This window comes from Scophthalmus maximus, chromosome 1, assembly GCF_022379125.1.
Source record: "Scophthalmus maximus strain ysfricsl-2021 chromosome 1, ASM2237912v1, whole genome shotgun sequence".
NCBI classification, from domain to species: Eukaryota; Metazoa; Chordata; class Actinopteri; order Pleuronectiformes; family Scophthalmidae; genus Scophthalmus; species Scophthalmus maximus.
Genome location: NC_061515.1, coordinates 26,830,320 through 26,855,451, shown reverse-complemented (window position 1 = coordinate 26,855,451; position 25,132 = coordinate 26,830,320). Strand labels below are relative to the sequence as shown.

The following is a 25,132-nucleotide window of genomic DNA, read 5'->3' as shown; positions in this document are numbered from 1 at the left end:
GGGACTTTAGTAAACCCTGACTATAATGCCAGATAAAAGAGCTCAGAATCGCTCACACAAGTGTACACACACGTACACAGTGGCAGAGCAACTGCCAAATCCTTGCTTTAATACACACACACACACACACACACACACGCTAATGGGTGCAACTGTCCATCTCTCTGCTGGCATTTGATACCGGTGTAGTAACTTTTAACCCTCCGTCACCCCCTTACCCCTTGACACCCCCCCCCCCCCCCCCCCCCCCCCCCCACACACACACACACACACACACACACACACACACACACCTACTTTCTCCACCCAAGTGCCTTGAGGTCTACATGCCAAGCCTGTCCTTTCCATTTGGTGCATACCAGAGCAGCAGATGAAGAGCTGAAGGTTTGGGTGACGCCTCAGTTGCGGGCATATGTCTAAGTGGTGTCGTGTTTTTACTATCAATGTTTTCATTTTGGGTTATTTTTGCTTACATCCATGACGCTATAACAATGACACTGTGTGTGTGTGTGTGTGTGTGTGTGTGTGTGTGTGTGTGTGTGTGTGTGTGTGTGTGTGTGTGTGTGTGTGTGTGTGTGTGTGTGTGTGTGTGTGTGTGCGTGTGCGCGCGCGCGCGCGCATCAGACAGCCCTGCAGCATCCTGTGGCTTTGAACTTTGACCAGCCACCAGCACTGGCAGCCATTAACCAGCAGAGAACAGCTGGCTGCCGGCTGTGAACTGACAATGTGTGTTTAGCAATGAAAACCTGTAGGAACACTGATGCAGAACAAAGGAGGCAGAGGTGTGTGTGTCTGTGTGTGGGAGATAATAATAGAGGATGTTAGCCGGGTTTCCATCAGTCTGTTTGTGCTTTAGACTATGCGTAATGGACTGCACCTCTTTGGGACCTAACCTTGGGTCGTTGCCTTTCTGTCACCCCTGTCCACTGACATGACCACACTGTATCTTGTTTTACAAATTGAATTTTTGCCAATTACATTGTCAAGGCAGTAATCGAATCCCAACACACACATATGCACAGTTTGTACAGTGTCATTGTAATTACTTATTTGTGTTAACCGTGTAGAGGTGAGATGCCGAAACAGATGAGATGAACTAATCATCGTGTTCCAGGACAACACTGTGGATTTGTATAATGTTCAGACCGGCTGTTTAAACAACGGCTGCTCCTCACCATCATTTATTAGAAGATCAATATCGACCTGATGGGTTTAATCAGACTAGTAAACAGTACCTGTCGGTGTCTGCTGGTGTGTGTTTTACAGTTGTGAAGTGTGGTACGTCTATTGACCCCCTACCGTGGAGAGAACACATCCACTGTATCAACTAGCACCAGGCCAACACATTAAATATGTAGGCATGTGTAAAGAAACCCTGTCCTCCATTTCATCCTATTGAGACAAGAGCACCTTTTTCTTTTTTTTCCCCGACTGCCTCATTCCCCCTTCTCCTCCTTCTCCTCCTCCTCCTCTTCACTATCTTTTCACCTCTCTAATTCCAGGGCTTACACACACACACACACACACACACACACACACAAAAACAGGCTTTCAGATGCAGGAGTGTGGAAATGGCCTTGTTTTAGTTACCTTCAATGCGTCGTGGACTTCTCATGCACATAGAGGTATCGCACATGTCACCTCCATATTAATAACATTAGGACAAGTGAGAGAAAATCTGACTTGAAAGTTAATTTAACCTCTTAAGCAGAATCTAGAGAATCCTGCTGAGTTGAACTGAACTTTTTTTTTTTTTCTTAAAGAGGGGGAACGTTGTAATATTTAGTTTTAATGGGGCGATGGTTGTTGAGTTATCTATCGCTGAGAGCCCCTGAGAAAAAAAAAAGATGAATGAACTGGGGAAGGGATGTCGGGGCTTGGGGGAAGGGTACAAGGAGGTGGGGGGACATTCTTTCTAGCCCCCCCATAATCACTATTTGTGTTTTGCTGCATTGCCCCACTTCCAGTGTGTGTGTGTGTGTGTGTGCGTGCGCTGTTTGGTGGGTAAAGAGGTTCTCTAGCAGCTTAGCCTCTATAGTCTAATTTCATTCATTCCACCGAGGACAAAGCAGGGAGTTTTAGAGTTTCAGCTGCAGCGAAAAGCAGCCCGACGCCTGAATGTCTGATATGTCTGCACTGTTCACCCCTGAAGTACTCAAGCCATGTGCAATGTGCATCTTGTTGCAGCTTGATGAAATAGTTGTATTTTTTTTTTTCACCCCGCAATTTGAACCGTGTCTTTCCATATGAACGATAATAACCAAAAACACAGTGTGGGACAGCTGTTATTCAAACCCACCCTTCCTGGCTGGGAAATGAAAACACAAAAGCAATTTTTCCTACTACCACCATCCGTCGCTGATGATATCACAGCTCCTTTAGTGCCCTGTGTTTAAAAAACCCGCAGCTAAATGCTTGATGTGTATTCTCCTGGGAAAGTCTAAATGTTGGAAATTATAAACTGGACATACTACTTTTCTCACTGCTGAGGTAAATCAGGCAAAGGGGGCAATATCTGAAATTGTTGGGGATTACCAAAATCTCTCTCTCTCACACACACACATGCACACACACACACACACACACACACACACACACACACACACACACACACACACACACGGACACGTATGTACATAGATGCAGCGGAGTCAGAAAACGCTGCACATGTCTGGCTGTTTTCCAGAGTTTGAGTCTTAGCCGGAGCTTACTGCCTGACACACTGAACTGACAGGTGGCCCCCACAGCGCACTGAAACACACACCCTGACCTATGACAACACATTTGTTCACACACACATTTGCTCACACACACACACACATCATATGCACAACAACATCAGAATGTCTCCTTGTGTCCGCTCCTTTTGCTCTTCCTCTCTTGTTGTGGTGTAGTCGAGGCCAGTAATGGCGTGTTGCGATGCTTTGTTTGGTTAAATTACAGGCTGCTTCACATTGTAGGAAGCTCCGTGGTCTGTCAAAGGTTTATTAAAGTGGACCGGCATTAGTGCCACGTTAACCATCTCTTTAAACTGCATCCTGCTTTAAAACGTCTTCCTACCCTTGTAAACCCTTCCTTTATTTTTTTCCTCTTCTTTGTAAAAAAAAAATTCTTTCCCACCTCTTTTTTTTGTATATTATACTGTATGTATGGCTGAATGGTTCCTGAGTCACCGCTCTGACATGCTAAAGTAATCCCCTAATATCTGGAGCCATGCCCAGTGACTTACTGGCAACATTATTACTCCTCATTTGTGTGTTTGTGTGTGCCAGTGTTGTGGTGTTGTAAACCTCCAGTTTAATAGATTCCTGCCTGACCACAGCTTAACGCATGTTGTGCTGCCCTGTTTAATTGCCGCGCACGGAGTCACCCTGCATCCCCAAACATCCTGTCAACAGCTGCCGGCGCTCTCACTCCTGCTGCTCCGCGCTAAGTGTGGACTACACATGAGACGCGAGACGTACAGCGATGTGGTATGAGTCACCGTCTAGCCAATGGTATGCTGCTGACACACTGTATATAGCATTAGTAAGGAGCTAAACTCTTAATCTGCAGGGTTTCTCCATCATGTGGAGCCGCTGCAGGAAACACCTCCGTGCCACAAAACTCCGAATGTGCGGTACCTCGTGCAAAATTATAATTGTGATGGAGAATGCATGACCACATGTTATGCAGGTCTTTGATGGCTGACTATGAAAGTGACACACAATGACACCAAAACCATCACTTTGCTCTCTGCGTTTTAGAGCCTTTATAATCCGTGGGTAGAGATTTGGGCGGAAGGCTCCTTTTTCTAAAATGTGAACAGCTTGTTTGGTTTGTGCCGAGATGGTAATTAATGCCGCTCGCATGCCAGTCCCACCATACTGCTTGGAAACCTTGCCACCATTGGCTCACACCAGTCGCGGTGCCAGCCTTTGTCTATATGCACACACACACTTCACAGCGATGCTCCCTCACACACTACGATGACAGAGACATTAAACATTTCTCAGTTTTCATTCACAGATGTACACATGACATGCACACACTTCACAGCGCTCTTCCGTTGCGTTCGGCCCACGTGGGTCACACGCAGTAACCAAACCAGCTGCTTTTTCCCTTATCTCCGTATTTCTCTGGCCGGACATGTCTCAGTGGGCTAAATGAGATTACTGTAATCCAGCTTGACCAGGGAGAAGAGGAAATCCAAATGCTGTTTACGAGATCCCCCTGTTAGTCTCTCTACAGTGCTTTCTCTCCCTTTCTCCTCTTCTGGGTTTTCTTTCACATGTCGTCTTTCACTCTCCTTTTTATTTCCATCTTTCCTCCTTACTTGCCACCACCAGGCCTCCTCCACTCGTTGCCTTAACATATATATAAAAGGATTAATAAATGTTTAAATCAGTGTATTTTCAGTTGTGTTTTTCTAGCCACAAAAACAAACATCTGGAAGCTTCACATCAGAACTCAGAGCCATTGCGTGTTTAGACCCCTCAGCTCTGGGATGCAGTCATCTGTCCTCACTATAAAAAAACATGTATATGGTGTAAGGATGTTTTTTATTTAGTTTTGCTGAGACAGTACCTAAAAAATATGCATCTCTACCTCCTTCTCTCCAGATGACATCGTGCAGACGGAGGATGGTCCTCTGTGTGCTGCGGAAATTGGCTCTGAGCTCCAGAAACAGTTTGCCATCCTGCCAGGTTGGTGTGCTTCTCTTTTTTCTACCGAACACCACACACACTGGAGACGTAAAGTCACAGTGTGCCGGTTCAAATATACCTCAAGCTCCAAATTGAACAGTATCTTGAAAAAAACAAAACCTTGTCTAGCTACACTGTAGGGTCATTCGCTGCTCGGTTACCCTTATTTGGCAATCAATGTTGACATTCATTTAGATGAAAATCTTTGTGATTTGCCATTTGAACAAATGGAATTGAAATAAACAATGTGACACGGTTGAATTACTGTGTCTGACTTACAGTGAAGTGGTGATTTCAGGATGAACTAGTGACCCCAGAGGCACGTTGGTTTGTTGAGATTAGATCGGAGAATTGGGACATCGGTGCAAAAACACATTTAAAGTAAACTAAAGAGATTTATTTAAGGACTGAGCAAATTGGGGTTATTGGTGCAATCTAATATACAAGCCATCGGAGGTCAAAGTTCATTTTTGTGACCTTGTTTCACCCTGAATTTGGCCTTTATCTAAACATCTCTCTTTATCTCTGTTGTAGTGTAGATATTTTTAGGATTATCAGATCCTTCTCTCTTCTCGTGACGTCTGTGCTCCTCACAGATTTTTTTTCTCTTTTGTCAAACACTGACAACAGAATTACTTCTAGATTAAAGGAGCATCTTTGAATGTTAACTACATGCAAACACACACTTGTCACCCAGATTCCAGAAATAACTACACTTCTGCTCAGTCTACAGACTTTGAAATGGCCTCTTGAAAGATTAGTCTGCTCCACTGGACAGTTTTTCTCTGTTGCTATGCGTGTTAGGAGGATGACATTAATCACAAAGTTAAAAAAATGTCAACTGTGTATTTATTTGAGGCATATTGTCGAGGCCCTCTGGGTTGTAGCTCTAAAACTGTACCTTCTGCCTTTTCTTTACATTTAAAGTAAAACAAGACCATTCACAATATATACTGAATGAATGTGCTCATTCGTCATCCGAATCTTTCTGGATTTTTACCAGTCAATCTGTGTTGATATGTAATGTGTAGTTGAGTTCAACTTAAGGAATCTTGGTCTGTTTTTATGCCAGTCTTATTACCTATAATTTTGTCAAGATGTACGCAAAAATAGCCAGAAACTGAGGCCGAGCAAACGGCCACAACCCAGCAGCACAAGGTACATGCCCTCGGAAAACTTCACCAGAAAGCTTGTGTAAGGTGAAATGAGGTGTATAATTATAAATTCAAGTGGAAATACAGTTTCATCCCGAGTCAGTGCTGAAAGTTTTAAATTGTGTCTGTTACTGCTGACAGGCTGACCCAGATAGGATGCACACGAACACACACACACACACACACACACACACATACACACACACACACCACATTTCGAATACAATGCTCACAAAGCAACATGAAGCAAACATGTGCGCAGAGAAACGCTCACACTTTGGGACCTGTGTTGGGTTACCATGACGAAAATGGCTGCCCAGTGATGCCATGTGAATAATTTATCACCAAGATGATCTGCTTTGCAACTTGACCCATCCAGTGAAAGAGAGAGAGTTTGTGAGGCCCTTTTATTTTCAACTTTTATATAGAGTTGTTTTGATCCATCCTTTTGTACGGTCTTAAGGCGGCATTTTAAATTCGTCTTTTAGTGGAAAATGTTAATGGTTTAAAAACAGGTTATCTTCATTATTATCTTATCATCATTTAAATTTAACCAAGTAGAAATCACAAATATGCCAAAAGCTGAGGGCGACACTTCCTGGATATCACCCTGACCTTTCGATCTCCCTCCCTGACTTCCGTGTCTCCAGGGGGCCGCGGGATGAACGGCCGCCCCGTCATCGTCTTCCCAGAGTTCCCTGACTTCAGCGAGCTGGAGGAGGAGGAGCTCCAAAACGTCCTCAGCTACCTCACCAGCGTCCCCAGGTTAGCAGCATTGCACACACACACACGCACACATGCATCCACAGCCTAATTTGGTTTGACAACAGACAAAATGTGAAGGAAACCTGGCCAAACAAATTGGGAGTGGTAATACTATGTGGAGCCAGCAGATGTCAGCACAATACCAAAGGGAAGCCACAAGAAAAAGAGCCACAAAAGGCAAAACGAAATATATATTTTACAGAATAAAAGATTAGAGAAGAGTATTTTTAGAATAATAAAAATAAAGGCTAAAACAGAGAGTTGCATGGAGAGAGAGATTTAAAAAAATAATAAAGGCTACCATATTAAATATAGAATGATTTTGATTTTAAATTTTTTTTTAAACTACCATAATCAAAAAGGTCTTGGCTGTGTTTTGAGGTTGGGGTGAAACCGAGTTCAATATGTTTTGCTAATTAGATTCAAATTAAATCATAATCACACCTCCTTTCTTCTTTTTGTCCTTATTACTCCTCCTTTATTCTCCCCTCCCTCCCTCCTTCCCTCCATCCCTCCTCCCTCTTAGCTCCACTCCCTTTCCATCACCTTTACTGCTGAATGCTGCACTCCCATGGTGCACGCACGCACGCACACACACACACACACACACACACACACACACACACACACACACACACACACACACACACACACTCTTGCATATAGACATATATGTTGGAGAATTGAGGAGTGAGATGTATTCACCAATAAATGTATATACAAATATGTACTTGTACCTATATGTGAGTCATGGCGGCCTCTTTATATATTTTTTCCGTGGCTCATCACCTTTCATTACCACCCCCATTCATACCCCTCCCTTTCTCCCCACAAGCTATGTGCACCCTGCTGCCAATCGGCTGCACTCCCAGGTCTGATTGGCTGTGGGGGGAACAGAAAGATGCAGAGCTGAGCTCTAATTGGCTGAGGGTGGGAAGAGGGTGGTGAAGGAGCACAGGGAGAAGGACGAGGAGGAGGGAGATGCTCTTTAAGGATGTGAACGGTCACCCCTCTCCATCTGCAAGCCACAAGCAGATGATTGTGGATACAGGAACTGATCACTGACAACAAATGGATTAAGGACAAATTAAGGAAGATTGGATTATTTGGGGATGATAACAGTGGAATATTGAGGATTTCTGTTCTCTTTTTTTCATCCTGGAATAGCAAATCATCCATTTTAATTCATGGGGTTTGAATATTTTTTTCCACCAGAGATGGACTGAGGGTCTGCTGTCGCAGCGTTCACTGGGTAGCGTAGTGTGTCCATTTTCCTAATGTGTGTGTGTGTGAGGATGAAAATTGGCAACACTGACACCCAGATGGACCAAGTCAGCAGTATTTGTGTGTTTGTGTGTGTGTGTGTGTGTGTGTGTGTGTGTTTGTGTTTTCTCCAACCTTTTTGCTTGTGTGTTAAGGGTTCACGGTGCATGTCAATTTTTGGCATTGCAGTATACACACACACACACACACACACATACACACACACACACACACACACACATACACACACACACACACACACACACACATCCTGACACACGCATTAGCTTAATGAGGCTGCTTCATATTGCCTGCCTGTGGAATGAATGACACACACACACACACACTCACACTCACACGTTAGCGCAGAGGAAAGGTTGCCATGGTTATCTCAAGGGTCTCTCATAATCATCACTGGTGACAAATTATGATTGCAAATAGACAGGACCTTTTCCCAGGGTTAGTTTTTAATCCTGAAATACATATATATATATTTTTCTTTCAGGAGCATTTTTCAGATATCATTTTTATTTATGTTATGTGTCAGGTGTAGTGATCCAACCTACTTTTACATTTGATCTCAGGAAGTTATCTTGCTCCATAAAGGTCCTTGCTGGTCATATGGCATTTATTGACCCTTTGCCTTGACAATTTCTAGACGTCGATTTAAACCTGCTCGACAAACAACACAGACACACACACACACTTACAGACAAACAGAAAAGTGTGTTTGCCCTTGTGATGACGGTGTGCGTACCTCTCCCCTACAGCGTTGCAGCATCAGGAGTGGGTTTCATCCTGGTCATCGACAGACGACTGGACCGATGGGCCGCCGTCAGGGCAACCCTGCTCCGCATCGCAGTAAGACCCAGTGTGTTTGTCACAGAGAGAATCTGTCCCTGTTGTGAACTTTGTTTGGCTGTATGCATCATTTACTGATGACATACCCCTGATGCCTACAAAAGCTGTCTTGTTGTGTGTGCATTACTCCACATGTGGTTTAAACATGGATCTGTGGGTGTAGTTGCTGGTGTCAGCTGTGTGTGTGTGTGTGTGTGTGTGTGTGTGTGTGTATAATTTGGTTTGTCACCACTTAGAGTAATGGATGTTGTTGTGTGTGTTAGCTTGTACAAACAGTACATTATATGACATTATATTTGTACTGGTGATTAGTCAACACTATGTTTTCTTACTGGGTGTCGGAACAAGGCAGGATGGAGGTTGAAAATAGCATATTAAGACAAACGCAGCAGTGTTTCAATTCAAACAACTCAAACTTGTGAACAACATCCAAACGTGACTGGAGAAACATCAAATTAAATCTAAGAAAAAATCTTTACTTGACATTCATATTAACAGAGGATTGTGTTAAGTAAAAAAAAAAAGTTTTCATCCTTATTTATCTTTGTAAAAAGATACTTTGGATCCGTTAACTAATTTATTAGATATATGGGTTGCTCTCCTATAAAGTCCTTGATTCTTGCATTGTCTTCATTTTATTTCATCTATGAATCATGATAAACGGGCTCTGCCAACATGTGGATGACATCTGCTGTTGGCATGCTCATCCTGTAGTACATTGTTCAGCATGTATGTAGATATATGCTAATATATGCTAATTGGACACTGATTACGAAGAGGCCTAATGGCTTTTCCATGGTGTTTCTGAGAAAGAGTCGCCACCGTGGCAATAATTTAACCTGCACAAACATCTGCAAGCTCAAGAGAGACTGCTCCGCCAGCCGCCACGGACCATTCAGGGTCTGTTATCTCATTCAGACCCAGTCTGTGTCCTTGAGACGGGACGTTGATGGACTCTGGGTTTTACTGATAGCAGGGAACCAATCAGCTGTTGCCTTTTTTTGTTTTACTTGGTGCTATATCCATGTTCACATTTGAGGAAAACACACACCAAGATACATGAAAACTGATAGATAAACTAAATATTGTTTTGAGAGGAAATTCATATTGATTCAGAACACTTAACACTTAATATTTGAATGAGTGACTGATAACTAACAAGCTTTCTATTTGTTTAGTGTCGCAAATTATTAGTTGCAGAATCCTTGATTTTCACTTGTCTTAGCAAGATAAAGTGAATAGAACCATTTATTGTTCTTTCCCCTCGATTGAGCTTTGTCGGAAAAATTCAAAAGCTTCTCTGATTCTGTTTGTTTTTATGCCGTAGTCAGGTAGGTTTTTACAGTTTTGCTCTCATTCATAACAAAGAAACAGAGGGAAGATTGAAAAAATAAATTAGAAGATAAAAATGGGTCTTACACTCCATCATACCCAGTAGAGACCCGATGATTCAGAGAGGTAGTTGGAGGAGAGTTTATCAGCGTGGTAGCAGAGGCTGCTCTGCAGGATCTCCCCTCCTCCTCTTCATCTCTCCTGCTGATCACCTCTCTCCCTCTTCTTCTTCTTCTTTATCTTCCATCGCTCTCTTCACTTATCTCTTCTTGCTTTTTTGCTTCTGTTGTCTGTGTTCCCCTCATGCAGTCGTTCCTCTGCTTTGCTTCCCACGCAGCGATTTGAAAAGTAACATTCAAAGAACCATGGGAACTCTATCACGTGTTTCTTATTTTATTTTTTTTTTTTTACTCTTGTTTAGGTCTGTTGTTTAAAAAATGATATCACGGTGAAAACAAAGAAGACAATGGTTGAGATGATTGGGAGCTCCTGTTTATCCCAAATTTAGTGCGATATGAGTGTCGTTACTGTCGCTGATAATTCTGCAGCTTGTTATTTTAAGCTGTAAAGGCAGAAAAATTACAGATAGAAAATGCAATCAAATCCGTATATTATATGTGCTGTCTAACACACCGTCTCACTGAGGAAAGCCTCTTAAATCCAAGGCAGAGTGTGTGCATTATAACTTCACCTGGAGGCATGGAGAGCAGATGGCGAGAGGAGTGTCTCGAACACTCTCCTCCCCGGTCCCCTCACTTCAATCCCCGTGGTAGCGCAGACGTCCTCATGCTCGCCCGCCTGCTTTGTCCGCCAGCCAATGACACGCAGTCTTACTGGAGAATGAAGGTCGTTTGTCTTCCCTTGAGATGTCCGAGGCTGCTCCAAGGTCGACCGCTGCCATTCGCTCGTTCCCTGGTTGCCCAGTTTTGTCATGTAAATCTAGAGCTGTAGGTTTTCGTCTCGTGCACAGTGTTGTACTTTGGTGCTAAATTCAAAGGACTGTTGAACTTTGATCTCTAGTTGATGGACACAAGGAAATAAACAACAATTGGTGTTCATGAAATATAGATATTACAAGAATGAGCTTTAAATACTGGCCCTTAGATTATTTGTTTACAGTAACTCCACACTTGTTTGTTCAGTAATATTGAATTCCTAAAATTGGGCATTGTAGTAATTAATGACCTTTATCAGCGACTTGAAGAATTAAAGCAACAGTTCTACTGAAAAGGTTACTGTTGATCACCCACGCAGATACCACAAATTAATTAGAGGTAAACCGGGCCATTCCACAAGCATCGCAGTAAAGTGATGATGGAAGGACTTCATCTGTGTAGCAGCACATCTTTGTGCTTTAGGGTAATAAATATGCAGTCGTTCAAGCATACTAGGGGAACATTGCTGCAGGGGGGAAAGACACAGACGGCCCAATCGGCTGGTGGCTTGAATTCATCAAAACAAATCATTTCTAACAGCCATATATCAGCTGAAAAAAGCTGTTATAGTACATCAGTCTCTGTCAAGATTTAAAACCAATGTCTTTGTCAAATTTGGGACACTTTCCACGTCCAAAATAATAGGCAGTGGTACAGAGAAAAAACAGGGGGTTTGGGCATGTGTGATATGGTGGCTATCAAAACTCCCGAGAGGCCATTGTGCATGTCATTAGAGGACATGACTAGAGTGCTTTCCTTCCCTGCGTCCTCGCCAGACGAATATAAATCAGCCTGGTCAACAGAAAATGATATTCTGATCCTCATCATTTATTAATGCATCCTTTTTTTTCTTATCTGTGAGGAGTGTGTCCGCTTGTGCCTCAATTTAATTTCTAAGTGAGTTACCAGCGACGTGTGTGCGCACCAGCAGCATGTCTGTGATCATATGTCGGGGGGAGGATGCTCTCAGCGGCATGTGTATTGTCATGTTAATGCAGATTTACAAATGAAGCCAAGACCTCTCAGGGTTTATTGAATTAAATTGATTCCAATGACAAAATATATTGTGTTTTATTGGTGGATGAATCAGCTTAGTTGAAGAAAAATATGTATGTATAATTTCTTGTGATATACAAACTCCTGCAACTGCTTATTAAGTCTTCATTCTTCCCTAATTAGAGCTGCAAGTATTATAGTGCAAGTTAGCATGTAGTTATTATTTAGACAGACCGTCAACTGTCAGTTTTGGGTGGAAATTGCAGATGAATCATGCAGAACGAGCTTTGAATTTCCACCAGCTTGGCTGTTTTTCATCCACATCACAGCGGGCAGAGTATGTGTGTGTGTGTGTGTGTGTCTGTGTTTGAGTGTTACTGTGTGTGAGTTTGCGTACGTGTGTGCATCAAAAATAACTAAGAGAGCTGCAGCACCACTGACACTTTTACAAGACCCCTCCGCAGAGACAGACATCAGCTACTGTCACTCTTATTTCTCTCACTCTGTAATTTTCTCTCTCTCTCTCTCTCTCTCTCTCTCTCTCTCTCTCACTCACACACACACACACACACACACACACACACAAAGTCTCCCCCCAGTTTTCTGCCATGCACTCTCTCCATCTCTCACCAGGCATTTTCCAAGGAGAAAGGTTTCCATGGCAACGCCGTGCAGGCATTTCATGACTATGATGTGTGTGTGTGTGTGTGTGTGTGTGTGTGTGTGTGTGTGGGAGAGAGAGAGCGCAGGTTCCTTTTTAGACTAAAATAGAGCCATGTACAACATTTCATCATGACACACCGTCAGTATCTGGTTATTATGGGATGCTCTCTGTGATTCTTGTGAATATCAGCTGTGTGATGATGGAGGAAATCAGTGGGTGGCACCATTTTGTATGTTGCTTCCTCATACATGCAATAGAATCAATGTCTCAATGCATGTTAACATCCTTCTGAATGGCTCAATACAAGACACATTTTAATACATTTCCATTATCTGCAGGTGAATGCGGGAATGCCCCACGGTTTTCTCCCTGTTCCATGTCATGTCTCTATAGTCAGACTTAATACATGCCCTGTGTGGTTGTGTGTGTGCCCACATGTGTGTGTGTTTTGTGTGCACATGTCACCCTACAACGATTTATGATGCCTAACAGGGTGGAGCAATTCACCCAGGGTTTTAGAGGAAGGCATTACCAATAAAGGCTTTCAGCCGAGTGGCTCCCCGGGCTGTGGTCTGTGTAAAGGCAATTCTACACTCTTAACCTGCAGAGAAACAAACACTATTGCTGCTCCAAAAGTCACAGGACTAATAAAAAAAGAATCACCTTGCCGTGTAGATGCAAGGCGTGACAAGGGAACCACTGTGGAGGAATGTAGCATATTTAGTGGATATTAAATTCTGGCAAAATGGTCGGTTCGTTGCTGCAGCTGAGGGATGGCGGCTGCACAGATGCTCTATACTCAGGAGCTGCACTACTTAAGCCAATACTTTCCCTTCTCGCTCCTTTGTCTCTCTCAGGGCTCATTTCCAGGGAACTTGCACTTGGTTCTGGTGTTGCGTCCCACAACATTGTTCCAGCGGACTCTGTCAGACTTCCTGTTCAAGTACAACAAGGATGAGTTCAAAATGAAGGTACGAATTTTAACACCGCACGTGTTTGCCCGTGTCTGTGCTTAATCTCAGCCTACATAATGCATGTATTTCTGTGACTCACTTGAATGCATTATTTAGGTCACTGTAGCTCCCTGTAGAGCTACGGGAGCCCGAATAGCCCAGGGTCGACACATGCTGGAAACCCGATTCTATTTCAGCAAAAAGAAAACTGTAATCAATATAACGTGCTAATAAAATTGATCGTGTTTGTGTTTTTATCAGGTGGTGATGCTGAGTTCGGTGACTGAGCTCCATGCTTATATCGACCCAGGACAACTGACCACAGAGCTGGGAGGCACACAGGAATACTGTCATGAAAGCTGGATCTCACACCGAACTGTATGTAAACACACACACACACACACAACATCCGTAATCCTGATCTGATGAGACAAAAAACTTCTTAGGCCTTCAAACTGCAAGTGGGGGCTCTATACCTTTTCCCCATCTTTCGTTCTCTGATTCGTGGACTTCCTCGCGTCTGTGCGTCCTCCACAGGCAATCGAGGCGTTCGCCCTCATGGTGAAGACCACGGCTCAGACTCTGCAGACGTTTGGCACCGAGCTTGCAGAGACAGAATTGCCCAATGACGCCGAGGCCACGACCAACCTGCTGCACACGCACACACTGAAGAAGGAAAAAATGAAGGTCGGAGATGCTTTTTGTTGTTTTATTCATTTTCTCACAGATATTTGGCTACAGATTTGAGGTCTCAGTAGAGCTTCAAGTGTTCATGGTTTAAGAAAATGTCAAATGTCAAATTCCAGGAAGACCTGCAGGTGGCGCTGTCTCAGGGGGGCCGCCTGTTGGACTGTATCAACGAGCCTGTCCAGACAGAAGCTGAATACAGCATGACCCATGATGAGCTGGAGAACCTAGCTACTGTACAGAGGTAGAGGAAGGGATGAATGGATGCACAAATGGATGAAGAAGTTGAACTCATGAATGAATCTCCTCTCGCCACTCCTCCTCCCTCTCTCAGACTCCTGGGTCAGCTGGACGAAACAGAGACAGCGTTTGATGATTTCTGGGAGCGTCACCGCACGAAGCTTGAACAGTGTTTGCAGCTGCGCCATTTTGAACAGCACTTCCGTGAAGTGAGTTCACGGGAAATGTCTTTTTTTAGGCGATCGTCATTCAACTACACTGACAACTGAGCTGCATAAGGTTAACTGTGTGTGTGTGTGTGTGTGTGTGTGTGTGTGTGTGTGTGTGTGTGTGTGTGTGTGTGTGTGTGTGTGTGTGTGTGTGTGTGTGTGTGTGTGTGTGTGTGTGTGTGTGTGTGTGTGTGTGTGTGTGTGTGTGTGTGTGTGTGTGTTCTAGGTGCGTGCGCAGCTTGACGTGACAGCAGAGAGGCTGTCGGGTTTCTCTGAGGTCAGCGTAAGCCCCGCCCATGCCGAGCACGTCCTCAGAGAGCTCGGCGTCCACGAGGACAAGGCCTGTGTAAGACACACACACGTACCCAATCCTGACACTGCTGCGGCTCACGTGGAACAGGAAACACATGCTCACCTTTGGTGCATCCTTGAGGCCATATGGCTAATGATATTACCAAGGTCACGACCTGCTCCATCCCCCCACTCACTCAGATATTAATGGAGAGAGAATTGAAGGTGGAGAGATCACCTGTGTGTGCATGTATGGATTAAAAACCCGAAAGATTGACTTATTTGTAAAATGTAGGTGTCCCACTGCATCCAGCATTAACTAATGAATGGTTCCACTCTGTGTACAGTAGAGGACGAGAGGGAGTTGTTTAACTGTCAACGGCTGATTTATGATGCCTCCACTTCTGCCAAGCCAGCGTTCTGCATGTGTTGACAGTCTATCTCCGATGTGTTTGATTAGGACGTCCTGGACCGGGCCCTGTCCCTGGCTTGTGAAGCTGACCGGCTGATAGAAAACTCACACTATGCCGAGGACTCCATCAGGCCCAAGTGCAGCGAGCTGAGAGGAGTGTGCGACGAGATCAGTGCAGCTCTGAGGAGCAAGAAGAACCTCCTGCTCAGGGCGATGGAGCTTCATCACGCTCTGGAGAAGGTAGGGGTGTGGGTCAAGTTGCATTTGCAATTTATTATCAGTTTTTTTCAGCAGATAAATTCATCACTTCCACAAAAAAAAAACCCACCTGTCCAGGCATCACAGTGGTGTGAAGAGGGCATCTTCCTGTTGGCCAGCCAGCCAGTAGATCGCTGTCAGTCTCAGGATGGAGCTGAAGCTGCTCTGCAAGAACTGGAGCGATACCTGGACACAGCAGCACTGCACACCATCGCTGACCGCGGCGCCATCTGCTGCCAGTATGAGGCGGTGCTCAACACTCAGCTCAGGGTCAGTCGGACGTTTTTACAGTCATGACGTTTCCTACTGAGATCAAAGTCTAACTTCAGCTCATCTCTGCTTGTGTTTGTGTCTCCATCAGGACCAGGTGGAGAGAGTTTTCCAGAAGCAAAGCTCAGTCCAGGAGATGTTCGAGAAGCGACGTGTCAGCCTGAAGAAACTCGCCGCCAAACAGACCCGACCCGTCCAGCCGGTAGCGCCGAGACCTGAAGTGAAGTCCCCACACTCCTCCCCAAGTGAGTCTGGATCGATTGATGAAGTGATTCAAATTACCTGGATAGTGATGTAAGGGAATAAACCCCTCCCCCACTGTTTTCTCTCCAGATCAACAGAGAAAGGATAGGAGATACTCTGCAGATAATGCCATCTGCAAAAAGGTTCATGCAAGATCAAGTCAATCATTTGCTCTGATCATATCTCAGAAACAGATATGTTTTTTATCAAAGTAACATGGTTGCAATTAGGTGAATATGTGTTTTCCCAGGTGGAGTCTCCGCTACATAATGGCAACACAAGACATGCGTCTCTTTCAGAAGAAGAAGAAAACCTGGCAGTGCTACGTCGGTAAGGGGTCAAAGGTTATCCTAAGGGTCATGGATTGTGCACTTTTGACTTTGTATAACTTTGAAGGTATAAAATCTAATATATAATGTATTTGATTCTGACGCTAATGTTTTTCTGTGTCTTCCAGTCACGTGATGAATGAACTGCTGGAGACGGAGAGGGCGTATGTGGAGGAGCTGCTCTGTGTGCTGGAGGCAAGTTTCTGTTCATTTGGGGGAAAGAAAAGGAAACGAAAGGTTTTGATGATTTGTTGATACTATTTCATTTATATGATATCAAACTCCAGGGCTATGCAGCAGAGATGGACAACCCGACCATGGCTCCCCTCATCCCCAGCGCCCTGCTCAGCAAGAAAGACGTCTTGTTTGGCAACATGTCTGAAATCTACCAGTTTCATAAGAGGTTTGCTTCTTTCAGACACTTGGATTGGCGAAGAAAATAAGATATTCTCTTATCTTGGTCATTTGTGGGTAATCGTTTGAGAAAAACTTCATGGTCCAAGCATTTGTTTGTTCCTTCAGGACGTTTCTGAAGGAACTGGAAGCGTACACCGACTACCCAGAACTGGTGGGCCGCTGCTTTCTAGAACGGGTAAGAACCTCTTACACACACACTTCCCACATTCTGTTCTGGACTTATTATGTATAATTTCATAAAAGTGAAGGTAAAGGTGAAACTTGTACCAGCGTGTTAATGACTATTTTGTTTCCTCTGCGCAGATGAAGGACCTGCAGATCTACGAGGCCTACTGCCAGAACAAACCTCGCTCCGAGAGCTTGTGGAGACAGTGCTCCGACTGTGCCTTCTTCCAGGTCGGCCCCGCTGACCTTTCACCTTCATTTTTTGTGGCTCGCAGGAAGAAAATACTACATTTGTCTCAATCGGTATATGTTTTTTTGTGAATCAGGAGTGCCAGAGGAAGCTGGAACATAAACTTGGTTTGGACTCCTACCTCCTCAAACCTGTCCAGAGAATCACCAAGTACCAGCTACTACTGAAGGTGGGATCTGTCCATGTACTGAATATGCAGTATACAGTATGTGTGTTTTTTTCAGACAGGGAAGACTCACTATACTCTCCACTTTGTGTTTGCAGGAGTTGTTGAAGTACAGTAAAGGCTGCGATGGCTGTGACGACCTACAGGAAGCGCTCTCCTCCATCCTGGGGATCCTGAAAGCTGTTAATGACTCCATGCACCTCATCGCCATCACTGGATACGAGGTCGGAGAGATTTCACTGGTTCATTTTATTCTGAAAATATCGTGTAGCTGGTTGGCTTGGGCATGAGTGGAATTTTGAATATGATCAGTTGGCCATAAATCGAACACAGCATCTACACATGAATGTGTTATGAGCATGAATGCTACAGAAAAAGATGTAAAACTAGAGCCTCTTGTTAAACAGCACCAAAATATCTGTCTGCCTTTCTCTTCTTTCAGGGCAACCTGTCGGAGCTCGGTCGTCTCCTGATGCAAGGCTCCTTCAGCGTGTGGACAGAGCACAAAAAAGGTCACGCCAAGGTCAAGGACCTGGCCCGGTTCAAGCCCATGCAGAGGCACCTGTTCCTGCACGAGAAGGCCCTGCTCTTCTGTAAGAGGAGGGAGGAGAACGGGGAGGGTTACGAGAAAGCTCCGTCGTACAGCTTCAAACACTCCCTCAGCGTAAGCTCAGATTTGAAGAGCTAGTGTCTGTGCAGAACCGGCGGCTGCGGTGAAATACTCTGCGCTGAACATCTCTCCTTTCTTTCCTCTCCCAGATGAGCGCAGTGGGCATAACGGAGAGTGCTAAAGGAGACAACAAGAAGTTTGAGGTCTGGTGCAACTCCAGAGACGAAGTTTTTATAGTCCAGGTGAGGTCACTGAGCCTGCTAAGACCACAAAATGAATAGTACAGAGATTCACTATACTTTTTCATACAAAATATATAACCCATTATTTGTTGCGTCCAGGCTCCGACACCAGAGATTAAAACCTCATGGGTGAACGAGATCCGCAAAGTTCTGACCCAGCAGCTCAAAGCCTGCAGAGGTAAACACACAGAGCCACACGCAAGCGTTTCTGCTTGTCCTTTGCGCAGCTCACGCATGTGTTGGGAAACCGCAGTAAACTGTTGTATGTTTTCAGATGCCAGTCAACAGAAGAACTCAGACTCTGTTTTCCCAAGTCCCACCAGCAACACGTCCTCCATCTCGCTCAGGTCGGTATCACTGGTGAGCACGTGTAACCGCGCTCAGCTAAACTTTGTTGTTACTGGCTAATAAAGATAACGTTTGCGGTCTATAACCTACAGTGCACATATGTTCATATAGTGGACACAGACATTAATACACAATATTTGTACACAGTGCTGCGGTCTGCAGCTCACCTCAGACACACCTCTCTGAAAACAGACCGTCTCAATACAACCAATGGCATTTACCTACTATCTCTGAGAGAGGGCGCCCTTGAGCCAATAACACATATGAGTATTACAGGATTTTGTTTAACTCTGTTATACACACAGATATAGACATAAAAACACACCTGCACCTTTATTTATTGCGACCATTTCTCGTCCTTTGTCTTTTCCAGCCCGTTCCGCAGCGGCGGTCAGAAGAACCAGAAGAAGCAGGATGAGAAGAAGGCAGAGCCGAGCCCGACCTCCGATGCGAACTTCTCTTCCTCGCCGAAACACAAAGGTGAATGTTTTAAACTAACGCTGTGTCGTCACGCACAGTTACTGCCACGACAGGCAGTAACTGTACAAATCTATGCCCTTTCTGAAAGCTAATCTGTACTCCTCTTTTCCTCATCACCTTCATCTCCACGGCGCCTCCTTCTGTCTCTCTCCCACCTTCTTATTTTCTGTCTCGGTTCAACAACCGATCTCTCCGTGATCGCCACGCTCTCCTTCCTCTTTCCCCTTGTTTCCCCCATTTCAAAACCATGATGAACTTCCAGATGAACCGGTGACCAGTCCGACCACGGACAGGTCCTCGGTGGCTAAAAAGCGTTTTACTTTGCAGGGCTTCAGCAATCTGAAGAGTCCAAAAGGTAACGAGAGCGACGTCGGAGGTCTTTAAAGCAGGGACACGATGCTAAGACGAGTTTATTCTGATTAGTTTATAGTTATTGCGAAACTGATGAAACTGTTTGTAGATATGTTATTTCTAAAGAAAAGAAAGTCCGGGGTTCTTTTTACCGTAACGATGGTCACTGCCTAGAGGTCAACATTTCCTCATCCTATTATTTCTGCACCTACACCACGCTGGTGTAGATGATGAATAATTCTGTCAAAATCTTGATTCTCTGAGCTCGTTCTCTCCCTCACTTTTTTCTCTTCCTCTTCTTCCTCCTCTTCATTTTTTCGTTCCGCCCGTGTGGCCAGGCCCGGCCCTGAGCCCCGAACACGGCTCCAAACGCCACTTGGTCAAGAGTGACCCCACGCCGTTTGGGTTCAAAGGTATATTTCCATCCCCTATAAATATACGGGGACGTCTGACTCTTGAGGGCCCTTATTCATCTTCCCATCCCTCATCATTGTGGGAATGTATCCCAGACTTGTGTGGTTTTTGTATTATGTAGATGTCGCCCGTGTCCCGTGTAGAAGACTTGATTGTATCTAATCCCAACCCAAGCTGTTCCTCCACCCGTCATTCTAAATTCACCACCTCAACGTTGTTCATATCTGTGGAGAGAAAATGCTCATACAGACCGTCTGCAGGTCGTGGAAGTCTTTAAGATGAGTGATTAAATAGTATTAAAATGTCCAAACCTAATTATATTTTCATCAAATTAGATTTCCTTTGCACTTTTTTCCTAATTCGGTACAATCTTCGACCAGTTTGTGCGAGTTAAAATCAATTAAATATCTTTAAAAAAACCTTCCTTTAACGTGCAGATACTGTGTCGGATATATTTTCTCTCAGAACACGTGCATGATAACATGTTTCTGCTTCATCCACAGGTCATAATCATCATCATCTTCTTCCAGTTAGACATTAGTCTTGTGCCTTTTATTTGTGGCTGAATGCTGCGTCCATTTTCATTGGGGCACACTTAGCGGATGTTTGTGTAACTGTACAACTGTCTAGTTCTGGAAGCAGTGAGTCAGAGTCTGATCACACCTGTAGTTTTTCTCCCTGCTTCAAAAAAAGTGCTCTTTAAAAAAACACATTATCCCCCCTCCTGACTGACCAGCTTAACCCAGCTGTCTCACTACATTACTGGCTGTCTCTTCCCCCGTCCAGAGCCGGCTCCCCATGTCACTCTGAGCAGAGTCAAATGGATGAGTACCTCTAGTCTGTTACCGAGCAGGCGGAAAGGTACAGAGCCGCTCTGAGGATCAGCCACTGTGGGTGTTTGCTGTGGTTTGTCGTGGTCACGAGTGATTTTTTTTTTCACGAGAGGTAAAGTGCAGCAAAATATCCAAGTGATTTGAAGTCATTGAGCCTTGTGTTGAGGCCTATCGTCTTATCTCCCATTGGAGCGACATGTTAAGTTTCACGTTGAAAGACACGTCTACTGTTCTGCTTGGAAAACATAAGATTTTAAGTCTCAACTCCAGCTTAAATGACAGTGTTCCTTGTCTACCTCAAATCAATCGCTCACTCCTCTCCTACCATCGGGTGCTCTGGGTTTCACTGCATGGAGATTTAGAAAAACGTACGCGGTGCACAACTTCACCAATTCCTTTTTCAGCACTGGCAGTCAGAGCAGCCTAGAACTTAATGAAATCTGTTTTCTCTGATCATGGATCTGTGATTTGAATTGAGTTTTCTCTGATGTGATTAACTATGATCTGTCTCCGTCGATCGCCTCTGCGATTTCGGAGGGTTTGGGCTGACAATCGTGTGTTTGGTGTGTGTGTTTGTGTGTGTGTGTGTGAATGGATCGATTTGTGGTTGTCGTGCTCCACGTGGGATTTGAATCACGTGTGACTGACTCTGCTTCTACGTGGTATTCTGTTTGCTCCAGGCGAAATTCACATTTGCTAACTACGGGAGATGTCAACATCTAGTCTCACTTATTTCTCAACCATAAGAAGCACAGTCATTTTCTGTAGAGCTGGTGGTCTTCATGATAATTTACACACTTTTTGTGTTTTGCATTATTATTATTATTGACCCCAGGAAGCATTTTAATGCCACATAGAGTAGGAGTGGGAATGTGTGATACAGATTCACTTCTACCTTTCATCAAAGTCTGACGCCACCATGTCTGATTTCATGACCCTCTCCCTCCTCTCTTCACCGCCAACCCCCTCTACAGGATGGAGCAAGGCGTCTCTCTCTGTGGACGCCTCCGAAGAGAATGACGGGTACTCCAGCAGCGAGGACCCCATGAACTCTGACCCTGAGGATGAAGTAGGAAAGAAGCTGGTGAGCTTCCCATATGTTTTTATTGTGGAAAAGACATATGCTTGTAGAAACGATCCGGGTGCCTGTGATGATGTTTGCCACCTTTCACTGACTGACCTTTGACCCCTTAGGCTCCAGGAAAGTACACTGTGGTAGCAGACTGCGAGAAGGCGGGACCTCAGGAGCTCTCTGTCAAGAGTGGAGATGTGGTCCAGCTAATCCGAGAAGGGGAGGATGGACAGTGGTAAACATCTTCTTCTTACTCATTCCATCATTAGAAATACAGCTGAGCTCTATAACAGATGTTTTCACATTGCCAGGTACAGTCACTTGTTTGTGTATATCTCCACAGGTTTGTGAGGAACCTCCGCAGCAGTAAGGAGGGTTGGGTGGCGGCGGCAAACCTCCTCAGCCTCATCTCGGAGTCCAAGTCGTCGCAGTCACTCAGCAGCTCAGGTAATCCACGTGTACACACACTTCAACTCTCTTCCTTCCTCTCGAGTTACTGACTCTGATAGAGCTGTTCGCGTGAGGCATTTTCTGTTCTGTTGATGTTAACGCTGCCTGTGATCAATAAAGCTGTTGTTTGTGCGTTTGTCCACCAGATGGCAGCGTCTCCGGGAACATCAGCACTTCCTCCAGCTGCAGCGAGACCTACACCAGCTTTTCCGACATCAAACCCTGACCTGACAGCACCGCTCCCCCCCCCCCTCCACCCCTCCACTCACACTCATCTCCAGGTGGAATCACAGAACCTGACGCTGCCTCTTACAGAACCTCAATGTTCTTACTGTGTCGTTATCACACAGACACACACTTTTCAGTTTGTCGGATCCAACCAAAAAACCCCAGAAAAAGCTCATTTCCACTCAGCAGTATTATAATCTCATTTTCATTTTTCCTTAAAATTATTTTGCATTCCAAAACATTCACATTTCGCTGGAATTGTTCATTCTAGTGGCTGTAAACTTCCTCGAGATATACGTGAGATCAATCACCTCCTGTTTTTATTTTTTCTAAGAAAAATCACAAAAACCCTTGGGATAATGTAGCATCAAAGCAGATCAAATTTAAATATCTGCACTAAACACGAGGCGTCGGCAGCTCACAAAACATCCGCAGGTACTTTCAGAGTGGTATTTCACACGATACAACGGCATAAGTGCCAGACACTGTGAAAACTGGCAGCTGGCTGCAAAATGTGGAGAGAGAAAAAACGCATTGAGTTCATCTTGGTGCATCACTGAGCAGGTCAAATGTTCAGGACGTGCAGCTGTAAGTCTTGTTAACTTTGCGTTCAGGGTGTTAAATCCCTGAAGTGATGTTTTTTTGCAGAATGCTGATTTCATCCCCCTCAGCTTCCCTTAATGTGTCACCACGTGATTGTCGACAAACAGCACTACCTGGTGGTCACGTGGTCTTGCACTTCTCCTTAAACACATTCAGATCACTTACAAAGCGAACGGCAGCTTGAAACAATTTCTTCTCTTTAAAGAGGGATGATCTAACCCGCCTCTGAACTGCTCGGGATTTACCTCTCAGGAAGCCTCAAGAAGTTGTGTGGGCAAGCAGATGAAACTTCATACCTGCTGGTGTCGTCATTGTGTTTGTGTGCGCGTGTGTGCATTCTTGCATATGTTCGGTGCAAATCCAACATACATAAGATGTGTCATAAACCACCCAATAGGTTGTTAAACCCGTTTAAGACGAAGGTAATTCAGACTAAAAGATTTGTTTAGTGTGAGAATCCCTGGTGAGACCGACAGAAAACCGATGCACGTACAGATGAATGTCACTCCTTCTGTACATGTCCTGTTTTTGTGTCATGGCCACTTCGCTCACCTATCTTTTCGCCCTGCGCTGCAGCAACAAAAGCCGCCTTTGTCCACGTCCTCCGCTCCCTGCCCCGCTGAGGCATGTGACCGTAGCCTCACTTCCCCACGAGCAGGGCTAACCAGAGGGCCCGGACCTGCTCGACACGTTTGCGCCACCAGCCCCGAGAGCAATATGTGTTTACTTGACACCATAATGTAGCTTAGTAGTCATCACAGTGGAGCCAAAAAACAAAACAAAAAAGATGACAAAAGTCTGACTTTAGGTGTGAATTACACAGCAGAGGTTGGTGAGTGTGCCAAGCCATGAGTGGCCATGTTTGGCCTTGTTGAGGATGTTGATAACAAGTTGATGGCTCACACACACACACACACTGTGTATCTGTCTCCTCAGATTTCTACTGTATCCACAAGGTGCACTGTAAAACAATCGCGCCCCTTTTTTCCCATCCACAATGTTGAAGAATATGAATACGATGTTCAAGTGCAGCGTTCTGTTGCAATAAAACCAGCCGCACCCATCTGTTACTAAGCTGCTGTATTTAACAAAGCCTTTACTAACACCACTGAGGTTTTGTTGAATCGGCCCCAGCTGAGATCAGTGCTCATAATTATTTTCCGAAGCTCTTTTTTTCTGTTGAGAACCACTTAAAAGCTTATTTGTTTACTCCGATAACAAAATGCATGTCCTCCCCCGTGAAAGGAAAAAGGAATATTAAGGATCGGTGTCGGAACTGTGAGCCAAACCACAAACTAAAAACTGTGGCTGGCGTTATGTGTTGGTCCATGTCGGCTCCGTAAGACTGACCTATGTGTATGTTACACTTGTACAGATGTGTCCTCTCTATACCTCCCGTTGTTCTCCTCCAGAGCATGATGTAAATTGTGAAGAGGATCATGGCTTTAGTGAGTCTTGCGTGTTCTCTCTGTGTGTCATCACTCTGTGGCATGTTCCTCATCAGCCTCAATTTAAAAAACCTCTCACGTCAGAGCCCCCGACCCGGGGGGAAGTATTTTTTACCAGGCACTGTTGTATATTATGAGAGTTTATTTTCTGCCCTCTAACGAAAGCTGACACGGGCACTAAACTTGTCGGCGCTCGATCGCGATCACACAATAAAGCTTATTGAATTATTTGTACTTCTTTCGCCGGAGGCGAGTTTCTTTCTTTCTTTATGCAGCACATTGCAGCAACCACTGTCCTTATTTCCTATTGTATATCTACTGGGTATGGTGTTGATATGAAGATATTATAATGACACGTTTCTGTGTATATTTGTACATATGTAATTCTGAATTGTATGTAAAATGAAAAGCAGCTTTAATAAAGTCTGACATGGTTTCCTCTATGAGACTTTGCCTTTATGTGGGAATTGATGCCATTTTATTTAATTTTAGTTTTGAATTATTATTA

The 25,132-nt window shown here is 44.5% G+C and overlaps 1 protein-coding gene across 5 annotated transcripts in view; it reads left to right on the top strand.

Annotated features, from left to right (window-relative positions):
* Nucleotides 1–25,067, top strand: part of mcf2la (mcf.2 cell line derived transforming sequence-like a) — a 40,959-nt gene extending 15,892 nt beyond the window's left edge. The window contains exons 5-36 of one of the 5 annotated variants that reach the window (XM_047330722.1): nucleotides 4,602–4,685; nucleotides 6,490–6,604; nucleotides 8,638–8,728; nucleotides 13,513–13,626; nucleotides 13,870–13,986; nucleotides 14,146–14,295; nucleotides 14,415–14,539; nucleotides 14,630–14,744; nucleotides 14,971–15,090; nucleotides 15,496–15,687; nucleotides 15,784–15,975; nucleotides 16,067–16,220; nucleotides 16,309–16,361; nucleotides 16,469–16,548; nucleotides 16,676–16,742; nucleotides 16,835–16,950; nucleotides 17,070–17,139; nucleotides 17,268–17,360; nucleotides 17,456–17,548; nucleotides 17,644–17,769; nucleotides 17,988–18,209; nucleotides 18,305–18,397; nucleotides 18,497–18,575; nucleotides 18,672–18,744; nucleotides 19,119–19,225; nucleotides 19,488–19,580; nucleotides 19,915–19,989; nucleotides 20,777–20,851; nucleotides 21,798–21,907; nucleotides 22,018–22,130; nucleotides 22,239–22,342; nucleotides 22,492–25,067. In XM_047330722.1, coding sequence (XP_047186678.1) covers nucleotides 4,602–4,685; nucleotides 6,490–6,604; nucleotides 8,638–8,728; nucleotides 13,513–13,626; nucleotides 13,870–13,986; nucleotides 14,146–14,295; nucleotides 14,415–14,539; nucleotides 14,630–14,744; nucleotides 14,971–15,090; nucleotides 15,496–15,687; nucleotides 15,784–15,975; nucleotides 16,067–16,220; nucleotides 16,309–16,361; nucleotides 16,469–16,548; nucleotides 16,676–16,742; nucleotides 16,835–16,950; nucleotides 17,070–17,139; nucleotides 17,268–17,360; nucleotides 17,456–17,548; nucleotides 17,644–17,769; nucleotides 17,988–18,209; nucleotides 18,305–18,397; nucleotides 18,497–18,575; nucleotides 18,672–18,744; nucleotides 19,119–19,225; nucleotides 19,488–19,580; nucleotides 19,915–19,989; nucleotides 20,777–20,851; nucleotides 21,798–21,907; nucleotides 22,018–22,130; nucleotides 22,239–22,342; nucleotides 22,492–22,571 — 3,491 coding nt within the window. In that variant the 3' untranslated portion in view covers nucleotides 22,572–25,067. Of the gene's footprint in view, nucleotides 1–4,601; nucleotides 4,686–6,489; nucleotides 6,605–8,637; nucleotides 8,729–13,512; nucleotides 13,627–13,869; nucleotides 13,987–14,145; nucleotides 14,296–14,414; nucleotides 14,540–14,629; nucleotides 14,745–14,970; nucleotides 15,091–15,495; nucleotides 15,688–15,783; nucleotides 15,976–16,066; nucleotides 16,221–16,308; nucleotides 16,362–16,468; nucleotides 16,549–16,675; nucleotides 16,743–16,834; nucleotides 16,951–17,069; nucleotides 17,140–17,267; nucleotides 17,361–17,455; nucleotides 17,549–17,643; nucleotides 17,770–17,987; nucleotides 18,210–18,304; nucleotides 18,398–18,496; nucleotides 18,576–18,671; nucleotides 18,745–19,118; nucleotides 19,226–19,487; nucleotides 19,581–19,914; nucleotides 19,990–20,776; nucleotides 20,936–21,797; nucleotides 21,908–22,017; nucleotides 22,131–22,238; nucleotides 22,343–22,491 lie in introns of those variants that run through there. The other 4 variants (XM_047330719.1, XM_035645315.2, XM_035645323.2 and 1 more) reach the window with 4 other exon arrangements.
* The last annotated feature ends 65 nt before the right edge of the window (nucleotides 25,068–25,132 follow it).